The 12,062-nt window shown below is 38.0% G+C and overlaps 1 protein-coding gene across 1 annotated transcript; it reads right to left on the reverse strand.

Moving 5' to 3' along the window:
- Positions 1 to 7,028: 7,028 nt before the first annotated feature.
- LOC111344856 (BTB/POZ domain-containing protein 6-like) lies at positions 7,029 to 11,362 on the reverse strand. The gene has a single exon (XM_022952123.2). It carries the CDS (start codon positions 10,482 to 10,484, stop codon positions 9,168 to 9,170), a length of 1,317 nt encoding a protein of 438 aa, XP_022807858.2. The 5' UTR covers positions 10,485 to 11,362; the 3' UTR covers positions 7,029 to 9,167.
- Positions 11,363 to 12,062: the final 700 nt, after the last annotated feature.

Below are 12,062 nucleotides of genomic sequence, written 5' to 3' on the forward strand. Positions count from 1 at the left end.
AGTTTCCCCTGGCAACTTTTTTCGACAAAAATTCAAAATGGCTTCCCTTGAATTTTTCCGCCAAAAAAAATGTGAATATCATCTAGTGCCAACATTTCATGGCAAAAAATTTTCAAACAATCTTTCATTCCAAATTTTCCTGCTAATTTAAAGTTCAGTTTTTCAAGCAACGATCCTCTCTAAGAATCATTTTGGTCTCGATAAGTTTTAGCACAAGATGATATGAACACACTACGTTAATAATAATCAACGTGGCAAGCTATAGAAAATACTCAAAGCTTACCATGTTGCCGAGCAAAACTGAGATCTTTTTCAGTCATTGATTAAATTTTTGTCAGTTGCACAGAAAATAATTCAACGAACATTGATCAGAAGTTTCAACTAAATGATCTTCAATTGATTTTTTTTCTTTTAATCTCCTAGGCCAAGATGGTTGTAATTTTTTTGTGGCAAGGGTTTAGGCACTTTCTTGGCTCCACGTTTCTTTTAATTAATTTTGACAAGATCTTGGTCGAGCAAACTTATTTTTCACTGATGAAATCATCAATTCAGCGTTCAAACTCCAAACGTTCAAGTCCTTTGTTACAATATTAGTTGGCTGAAAAAGTTCTTTCTACATTACAACTAAAGCAAAAAACCCAATGGCTAGTTCAAGCAATAATTTGCAAGTTAACTCATTTTCCGCGCAATTTTACACTCTACGAAGAACTTTTCCAGTGAGCTGTACAGACCACAAAAATAAAGAGTGCTATTCACATGTGTTGTACTGTTCAAGAAATTTCCAAGAAACAAAAAACGTACGCGTGTAGCCGATTGTAAGCGACAATTTTCGTAGGGAGATTTATGTTTGATTTGTTAGAACTTTGAAAAATGTTTTCCAAATAGGATGAAAATTCATTTACTTCCCTCTTTTGACATTCTGGCGACTTTTTTCCGAAAAACGACATCAAAGTAGATAGATACTACTTAACTTTCAACTGAGTTCGCTGTAAATTACAGGGAAGGATTGAATTCACGATAAAACATTTCCTTTTCCTGAAACTTTTTCAAGACAAACGGCAGCTTCTACCCTTTTTCGGTTGAATTTGACAGAACTATTTCTGATGTGATAGGTCAATCTCAACTGCTTTTAATATTTCTTAGAGCCATGACCAAATAGGACTTAAACATGATTCAGTAAAGCTGTGGTCTGTATATTTGTAAATGAACGTTTCTTAGAATTCTTTGAACCAAGCATTTAAGTTTTGTACACAAAACTTGCAAAACGACAAGAGAACTTTGGCGTATAGGTGTTTTATCCATTTTCTTTTCTAAAGAGATCGTAGTGTATTATCGAGTCGCGATTCGCAAATCATTACTTTTAGCTGAGAATAACTGAAAAGTTGTCCTAATATGTCCGACTGATGCAGTCAAGTGTAGTCATCAGCGCTGTTGTAAGTTAGTGGGGTTGTTCACTCCGTTTCCTTCTTCATGTTTGTGTCGGAAATAATTGCTTTTGTAGGTGTTAGTATTCTGTTGACTTATGTTGAGAAGAGGCTCTCCATGGAAATAAACAATTGTTATTGGTCAGTCGTTGAGAATTGTTTCAGAATTTAGGTTGAACATTTGGCAGTGTGCCAGGCAATAGTGTGGTTTGTACATCAGTGATGTCCTCGACCTCCCCATTTGTCATAAATTGTTTGTGTTCAGTCAGTCTTGTTATACAGGGGCGGATCCAGGATTTTTTTGAGGAGGGGGTGCACCACTAAAGAATGGCGTAACAAACTGGTGACCGGACGTAAACAAATTGTAATAGCGAATACGAAGAAGGCTTTTGCCTAGGTAATAACATAATATGGATAGAGTACCATATAACCCCATACATTAAGTATGCATTCCACTTCTTTGTCCTTCACGACAAAACTTTAAAAACAAAGTCTACTAGTCTGAATGCATAATAAATGCATAGGGTTATATAGTACTCTATCCCATATTATGAACTGCTGAGAAAGCCGCAGGTCATCTCAAGGGAGGGGGTGTGCGCACCCCCTGCACCCTCCCCCTAGACCCGCCTTTGTTATATTTACAGCTAGTTTTTTCGAGTTTTACTATGCGGAAAGCCTAGCAGTCGAAAAACTTTTTCAAGTAAACCACTGTGTTACCGTGAGTTCATCGCTGTCTACAATATTGATCATTTTATGTCATGTACTTTGTGAAGATGTAGGATCAGCCAGATGGTTTGGAAGTGTCCTCTATTAAAGGTATGGTCACAGTAGTCTTGTCTAGTTAGCCACTAAACTTTCTAATTGTACATACACGTACACGTTTTAACGAGAACTTCTGTACTCCTAGGTGTCACGTGTTTAAATAAAGGATTGATTGATTGATTGATATGTAGAGAAAATCTGTCGGCTGGTATTCACCGGTTTTTGTTTACGGTCTTAAAAGGTCATTGCGAATTCTTAATAATTTTCTCGTGAACTTTACGTCCGTGTTCTTTTTGTCATATTTGTCATTGTGTGTGACAGTCATTGTAACGTCATCCCAGCAAAAGCGAAGGAACAACGCTTTTGTTCTACGCCAATAAATGAATATTTTTTCAGTGTAGTTTTTGATTGCCGTTGTTCTCTTGTCTACTGCAAGATTAATTAATAAAAGGTGTGAATACTTCAAGGTGGCACTGACAAAGTTTTTATCGGATTTCTCGCTCAGAAATTTGAATATTTTTCAATACAAAACACTTCGAAAACCAAAATAATTATACGCTGAGTATGGCGAAATGGTGCATTGATATGAAAGACGCAAACTTTTTGAGTGATTATTTGTCCATCTTTAATATTATAAAAGAGCGACCTTGCCTTTTTTTGCAACATTCTAAGCGTTTCTTCAAAATATCGATTGTCTCCAAGTCCCATCTTAAAACATCACTCAGCTGGTGGCTGCCATCTTTGCATTTGGCCAAGTCTTTAACAAGATTGGTCTCCTGCTTCTTCCACGCCTAGTTGATGTTTTCACCCTTGTCTTTCTTTGTAATCAGCAATTCGATTTTACACTCATTTCAATGAAGTTTCTTAGCAAATTTAGAAACTTAGACAGCCACCATTCTCACCAGAACTTAATGATAACGTTATAAAGATCTTATCTTGGCAGAGTATCCGCTTGATTCAGTGATTCCAATATTTCCTCTTGAATTCCTTGTACTGTTGTCTTCATAAGCTTGGTCTTCTCTGCAGAGAAACGAGAAAAAAAAATTTAGGTCGGTTGACAAGTTCTAAGCTTTACAAATATTCCAGTCACAACTGTATATGCAAGGGCGAGTGTAACGGGCTTGCAGAACTTAAGACGCTCGGACGCTACTCTTAGAAGCAACACGAAGGTTATTTTAGAAATACAGTTATTTCAAATGCACTTGGCTGCATAACACAAAAATAGATACAACTAGAGACTAGTGTTTGCTTGAACGAAGTGAACGAAATGAGCGTCGGTCTTTGAGAGAAAAGCACTCAGTCAAAGGCAGGCTGAGAGAGCTCCTCTTCAGTAACCTTGCATTATTTTCTCTAAAACGGGAATTAAATTAAACTATACAGAGGCAATGCCCACCCTACGACATCCTTTAAGCTTCGGTCCCATTCCAACATCAAGCACTTTCTTGGTTCAAAATGTTCTCACCGTGAGTAACACATCCTTGCCCGTCCACGACCTGTTTGGTTTGAGAAAACATTAGAATTTGCTTTGAATATGGAACATGGAAACGAACCAATCATTGAGGAGTACGTCACAATCAGGTGAAGATTTTTATTCCCACGCCCTCTAAGAGAGCGTATCAGAAACCTCCACAGAATTAATGCTGACTGCATTACACTTGTTGTTCTTACGTAAACTCAGTCTCTCATGTTCCTTAAAAAAATGCAATTAAATATTTAAAAAAGAGAACTCGACAAAAATATCACATCCAATTAAGAAATTCACAGAAGCCAAAAAAAATATATATACGCATTAGATTATTGGAAAAGGAAACAACTCATTATAAAAAAGATTGAAAAAGAGATCACATAAAAAACGGCAAGTCCCCCGGAACAGGATCTCCATCCTGACTGGGACCGCTTTCGCGGTGCAATGCTCCACCCACTGAGCTGCAGGGAACTTGCCATGGATGGAGACATAAGAAGTGGAGGACGTGCTGCAAGGAATAAGTGCACAGAGATTTTGTGGGAAATTGTGTGTTTTGACTCTAAAATGAATTAACAACAAAAACTTTGTTGTCTGATTTAAGAGTGTTCAAATTCAGCAATGTTCCAATGCATTTCCTAAATTAAAGAATATAGAAAAAGGGTAAACTTGCCAACACGTGAAAGGAAACTTTCTCTAATGTAATGAATTAAAAAGACGGGTATACAAAAATATTCCAGACTAGTTGTAAGCTTGGTATGAAATGGGATAAGGAAAAAATAAAAAAAAAAAGATTGAAAGGAAGTAACGAAAAAACGGCAAGTCCCTCGGAGCAAGATCTCCATCCTGGCTGGGACCGCTTTCGCGGTACAATGCCCCCACCCACTGAGCTACGGGGAACTTGCCATACATGGAGAGTAAATTTTAAGATTATTTGTAACAATTGGTTTACGCAAGGAACAAATGCACAGAGGTTCTCCGGGAAATTGTGTGTTTTGACTTCAAAATGGCCTAACAACGGAAATGTGGTTGTCTAATTAAAAATGTTCAAACTTAGCAGTGTTCCAATGCGTTTCCTAAATTAAAGAGTATAGGAAAAGTGTAAACTTGCCAATACGTCAAAGGAAACTGTCTCTATTGTAATGAATTGAAAAGACGGGTATACAAAAATACTCCAGACTATTTGTAAGCTTGGTATGAAATGGGATAAGGAAAAAATTAATAACAAAAAAAAAAAAGAATAAAAGGAAATAACAAAAAGACGGCAAGTCTCCTAGAACAGGATTTCCATCCTGACTGAGCTGCGGGGGGATATGCCATTAATGGAGAGTAAATTTTAAGATCATATGTGACAAGTGGACTACAGTTTGTACGACAAGGGTGAAGTGCGCAAACATTCCGAGGAAGAAGTATTTTGACTCCAACATGACTTTTTAAGGAATGCTATTTGATTTATTAATGTTCAAATGTAATGGCGCTCCGATGCACGTCTTTAATTAGGGAGTGTAAGAAAGGGGAAAATGTGCCATTAAAAGGGAAAAAACGCTCAATCATGAAGCAAAATGAAAAGACATTCCAGACTATTTTTAAGCTGGCTTTAAAAATGGAAAGAGAAAGAACACACCAAAAAAAGGTTAAAAAGAAATCTAACGAGAAACTGGCAAGTTCCCCGGACAGGATCCGCAACATGACTGAAACCGCTGTTGCGGTACAATACTCCACCGACTGAGCTGCGGGAAACTCGCCTGAGAGTCGAGAGCAAATTTTAGTTTAAAGGTAATAAGTAGACTACACTATGTAAGGCAAGGATCAAGTGGTCAAACATTCCAAGGAAGAAGTGTTCTGACTCCAATACGATATTAATTAAAAAACCTTGCCATTTGATCATTTAATGTTTAAATTCAGTGGAGTTCCGATGCGTGCTCTCAATTTAAGAGTGTAAGACAGGAGTAAACTTGCCAATAAAGAAGGAAAAAAGTTTCGGTAATGTAGCAAAATCAGGAAAATATTAATACACAAAGATAATCCAGACTATTTATCAGCGGGTATACAATGGGAAAAGAAACAAAGCATCAAAAAAGTGGAGAGAACTAATGCACCAAAATGAAAAGATTAGAATACAAAGACATGTCAGACTATCTGTAGGCTGGGTATAAAATGGACAAAGAAACGAAGGGGATAGGTCTGCCGGATCGCTTTCACAGTACAATGCTTTACCCAATGGGCAGTGGGGAACTTGCTGGAAAGACTGGACTACGCACTGCAAGTAGCAAGTGCGCAAACATTCTGAGGATAAATCATTTTGATTCCAATATGAAATTGTTACAAAAAATCTCCTATTTGATTCAACAATGTTCAAATCCAGTGGCGTTCCGATGCATGCTCGTGAATTTAAGAATGTGGGGAAAGGGTAAACTTGCCAATAAGAGGAAAAAAACTTTGCCTGATGTACCGAAACGAAAAGAACAGAAAACAAAGACATTCCAGACTCATAACTTTATTTATAAGCTGCGTTTAAAATAGAAAAGAAACAAATCATCGATAAAAAGTTAGTAAAAGAAATGAAAAAAAAAGCAACAAGTACCCAGAGAGGGTTTGTGCTCCTGCTGGAAACAGTTTTGCAGTACAATGCTCTACCTGCTGGGCTTTGGGAAACTTGCCTGACATAGACAGAACATTTCGAGTTCCCAACAGCAGTATTTTAACTCTCGCTAGGACCGCTTCCGTGATCGAATCTTCTACCCACCGAACCCTAAAAAACTCGGAAGAGAAAGGAAAGCTGGAAAGTTTGAAATCTTGTTAAAAAAAGCCGAATAGTAATGATGCTATTTCTCGACCGCCTTAAGCAAGCTGCTAGAACAGGGTCAAAAGTATCTTAAAAGAAGTACAAGTGACCGTGTGGAGGATCCGTATTAGCATTTGATTTCATGTTCTGACGAAATTATTTACGATATAACAACATTGATAATTGAATCTCCACAACAGAAAAAGCTTTTTGACATTTTTATTTTAAAAGCTGGTCTCCTTTTTTCTTTGTTGCAGTCAGAACTCGAAAGTGCTATAGGACTGAGTGGCTCATTAGGATGTTCGCCAGAAAAGAATACCAGTGTTTTTTACCGCACAGGACATAATAAATTTTCTATAGAGAGAGGGGGGGAGGGGAGGGGGTAGCAATGTCAAATGCTCATCTTGCCTGCTTGGTTAGCCAATCAGAACATAGAACAAGTATACAAAAACTTCAATAATTGATGTTTAATTTCAAAGGACCACACCAAATAATTTCTAAGAAAATGTATACTCAAGTTCATGCGAATCACCAACCTAATATTTTTCCAGTTATGTGATTCTCTTTCATACATGCTAACACCAAATCAAAACAGTAGAGAATAAAGATGTTTTATTACGACTCATCTACATATCAACAAAACAGCACTCTATACACTGAATCGAAATATGGCGTCCAATTTGAATTACCATTGTTCTGGACTTACTGGCCTCTCACACATGTGATAATCCTTTTGTGTTTCCACGTGAAGACGAGGCTGGTAAGTCCAAAACAATGGTAATTCAAATTGGACGCCATATTTCGATTTGGTGAATGATTGCTATTAACTACTAAACACCTATTATCAGTGTTTCACAGTTTTCATTTCAGTAATTCAAACATCTAAGCTATCTTCCTTTTAAAATAACACCCATGATTTATAGTTTCTAATACCCACAGCAATTGTAAACGGAGTACAACACATCAAAACCTGGCAGCTAGAACTTGAAGCATTACTTTACCTATGAAAATACAAAAGTAACCAGGCAGCAATTTGATTCCTACAACTTACATGTAATAACAAACACTAACTTGCACTGTGGATGTTTAACCTAAGCCTATCACATTAGCTGAAGACCATAATAAGAATTATTAAAAACTGGATCATTGAATAATGCAATTCAAGACTTTTCATTGGCTTTGCCATTATGGCATAAGAGCCAATATACCATAATCTACAAATATGGTAAGCATACCCATCAGCTTAAAATCAAAAGGGAGCTAAAAAATCCGGTTTCTTCTCACAAAATAATAATCTCTTGGGGGCGTTTTTAATAAAACTATTATTCCACTCGCGCTTGTTGGATATGAGATGATTATAGCCAACTTGGCACTACGCGCCTCGTTGGCTATCTATCATCTCATATCCAACGCGCACTCGTGGAATAATTGTTAAGTACCCACATAGATTCTACTTTCATTAAGGAGCATCCAATTTGTCTCCTATGCAGCCATTGTTTGGTGTTGTAATGCAATGTGCTCTCTTCCCCAACACCAGGGAGAGAGTGCACGATATAACAAGACCAAACAACGGCTGCAAAGGTGACTACTTGTTTGGTTGCCTATCTTTTAGTAGAGTACATATATCTTATTAACCAAGCGCGAGGGCCGTACTTGGAGAATATCGGCACAAGGTCCTGACAGTATGGACCGAGCACAGCGAGGTCTGTACAGAAAAGACCAAGGACCGATATTCTTCCAGTACAGTCCCGAGCAAGCTTGGTTAATAAGAGATTTATTATATGACTGAAGTTCAAAGGGACACAAGTCCGGTATCATTCGGGACCATTTGGGACAGTGCCCAGTCCAATACTGAGAGAATATTGACCGGCAATAGAGCATTTTGATTGGTTGATTTTAGTTATTGGCCCTCTGACTGCCTGAGTACTGTAGAGCACATGTAGAGCACATGTAGAGCACATCACTACTGTTGCTTCTTACTAAACTACAGTAAAATAGCAGTAGTACAGTTGCTATCATTCTTTGTTTCATATATACTTTATCATGTAGACCAGGAGAGCTGCTGCCCTGCATGACTAGGAACACAATTAGTATGATCCAGTATCAAAGCTACTTTGTCTTAATAATGATTGTCTTTTCTGTTAGTAGAAGCTACCAAAAAATTACATCTTTAGTCATTTTCAATATGCCTAATGCATGATAACATCAGAAAACTCTATTTCACACCTCACTTGCAAGATGCAGACTGGTGAATTTTAGTGAGAATTAATTCCAAAACACTAAAATCAAAAGAATACCACATGAAAACAACAAGATAGCGGCAAAGATTTTAGAAAACTCTACATTAAACCTGACAGAGTCAATTATAAAAATAACTTGCCAACTCATTGACAATTGTACGACTGAAAAAAAACAACCAAAACAACTGAAAATTTAAATATTTTCAGAGCATGGTACAAAAAAATTAACAGAGAAATTTCTTAGATGTATCAATATCATTCAAAGAGATCAAATGGGGACTCTGATTTAGATTATCTCTGCCTCACCAACAGGAAAAATATGGTTTATCAAATAGCTCCACACTCCATTTTCGAAATTTCTTTTTGCCTCAAAAAAATATGTCTAATGATCATTGTTATATTTCAAAAATGGGGTTAGTTGGAGTCTACATACCGAAGCAGAAGTTATGGGAAAATTATCAAAAATTAAAGAATTTTTTTAATTATAAGTAGAATTAGAAGGAGAACAATAACTCAGGAAAGTCCTCCACAGATGTTTTGATAAACGTGAATGTTACACCAGAACAAGTCAAAGTACTAATAATTTCATCTCCAGCCCAGTTTACAGTACTAAATATTTTCGCTTCAACGCGGTACGTTGTGTTTTTCCTCAAAGGTGTCAATTTTTCAAATAAAATTTTAAAACCAGCATAGACAGTACCATTGGGGCGATGGACAATTTCTGCGGAAAACTTCCCAGAAACCTCTGTCAGTTTTCTTTTCTTGTTCCATAAACTCAACTCTATTGGACAATTTGAGATACTACTTATACCACAGATATACACCCCATGTAACCATAAGTCTCTGTCGGCGAAAAATTCAATGACACGAAAAGCAGGTATCATGCCACATTCATCAGAGAGAAGCCCTCTGAAGTTCTTAAATCTGTAACAACGTTGAATGTCACCGCAGGTATGAGAAATAGGTGACCTTTCTGAATCTGAGAATCCTCCTGTAGAACTTGACACTGAACTCAGATATTTGATAATGCTGGAAACTTCATCTGAGTTAAGAATTTTACTGTCTAACACTACACTTGCGAAATCTTCTAGCGTCATTGTTGGGAAGCGTATCGCTTTAACTGTTTCCTCACCGAGAATTCTTCTTTTATTCGCACCGTCTGCACCTAAACCTTGTCTCTCACATTCGTTTGTAGCCCACAAGTCAACAGCTTTAAACAGTTTCACTTCCTTGATCCTAAGGGTGTCTCTGACGACTAATGATTCAAATAAGGACCTCTGAATTGTCGCAAATCCATCAGATTCCACAGCTTCCGCTGTTTGTTCGTCTATCATTTCCCAGCACCGATCCACCAGGTCTTTCTCCTCATACTTCTGAGCAGAAGGAAGGATACTGAAAACATTTGATGGATCCAAATTCTTCGACAGATATTTCGAGCAGTTCTCAGCTAGTGAAGGCACAATGTATTTCTTCGCCAGATACAACACTCCCATCACATTACTCCCACTTAAGTTCACTTCATCGCTGTACATGTAACGAAACAACTCCAATAGACTCTCGTACTCACAGTCAGGCAGTTCAATAGAGTCTTTAGTCTCCGCCAAGTCACCATAAAACATGGCTTCAAACACAGGACTGCTGATCGACAATACTAACTTGTGTGCGGGAATCACTTTTTTACTTTCACTTTTTTCATCCCTCGCTCGGACAACAAACTTTACATCGCTGAACAAATCGTTGTTGAAAATGAACTTACTCCTTTCTCTTATGAAAGGCTTTGCCGATTGCCAGTTTTCCTTGACGACAGACATGGCTTGTTTTTCAGGATAACAGTATCAATCGAAAGTTGGACCTGGTTCAAAATGGCTTCTAAATTATACCTCCCTACGGTCCTCTTGTACAGCGGGTTGGTTAATAAACACGAACTGTCACGCACTAACCAGACTGAGCGTGACCCTAACTAATAATTAAAGAAATGTATTAAAGAGAAACCCTTGTATTGTTTAAAGCCTTGCTCATTCAAAAGCAAATTATTTCCATTAGGAGCCCACCTCTTGCTTCCGTGTTTCTCTCTCTCAGGTTTACTTTGTTCTCGTTATGATTATAGCTGCTGGTAATTTCAAGCTTTCTTGCATCATGCGCTTTTGGCGTTGTCCGCTACCGTAAAGGGGCACTCACTTGCTCAGGTCCGAGCAACCTAGTTTGGGTCATGCTGGTCTTTTAACGTTAAACAAGAACTCATCATAAACAACTTTGTCGTTGGGTCGCTTGGTTTCTACATGGTTTCGCCATAACCCCGTTCAAAATGCATTGCACCTCTAAGTATTCAATATTCAAAAGAGATGTACCGTCATAAATGAATATAAATATTCAATAAACAAGGAAGAAAACGATGATGATTTCCATATTATACTTTGGAAAATTGCGAAGAAAGATGAGCAGTGCTAAAATCTAATAACACCACAGGTGCCCCAAGCCCTCTCACAGGCTCTTTCACAGTAGATTATTAAAGAGGTTGTGGTTTAGTTGGACTTGCTTTTGAGCTCCGTAAATGTAAAGTTGAGTGAAATAATCAAAGAAATAAAGTCTTACCTTCATAGAGAGTAGTCCGTGTTGCTCTCCTCGCGATTTGAGGCCGTTTTGATGTGTTTTAGCTTGACGCCCAAATCACCACCGAGTCACCGTGCACAAGATCGCGGTGACTCGGTGGTGATTAGGGCGTCAAGCTAAAACACGTCAAAACGGCCTCAAATCGCGAGGAGAACAACACAGACTACTCTCTATGAAGGCAAGACTTTATTTCTTTGATTATTTCACTCAACTTTACATTTACGGAGCTCAAAAGGAAGTCCAACTAAACCACTAAAGAAACTCTTTAATAATCCACTGTGAAGGAGCCTGTGACAGAGCTTGGGCCACCTCTGCTAAATCACTTCTGAAACACAACGGGGCGACGTTCTCGACCCAGTTTCTTACTGGTATTTTTGCTGCGCGCGCCGTTGTCAACTGACGTTCCCGTCCTCTTGCTAGATCTGGCTAATTTTGCAAATGAGTCTTAAAATCCTGAAAGAAATACTTGTGGGAGGGAAGGTGCACAAAAAAAAATGACATCTTTTCAGTCTTGTGTCATTTAAATGCACCTAATTTTGTATAAAGGGGTCCTGTTACTTAATTAATTTTACTTTATTTAAAGAGGGAAGCCCAATAACCTATTACAGTTTTCTAACCTGCGGCCCTCATACCCACCCATCCCACCCCAGGGGAGGGCATCCACGACACAGTGATCTCGTGCGTGGGAAATTAACGTCTCCTACCCCTAGCCTTGTAGGAGACGGGGCCTACGGTTTATTCGTCCTTATCCGAGAAGACTAGAATATCTATCCATTTCT

The sequence above is a fragment of the Stylophora pistillata genome, chromosome 13, assembly GCF_964205215.1.
Source record: "Stylophora pistillata chromosome 13, jaStyPist1.2, whole genome shotgun sequence".
In the NCBI taxonomy this organism is placed as follows: Eukaryota; Metazoa; Cnidaria; class Anthozoa; order Scleractinia; family Pocilloporidae; genus Stylophora; species Stylophora pistillata.

Coding starts and splice junctions, on each gene's coding strand:
- LOC111344856 (XM_022952123.2), bottom strand. CDS start 10,484: ATGTCTGTCGTCAAGGAAAACTGGCAATCGGCAAAGCCTTTCATAAGA.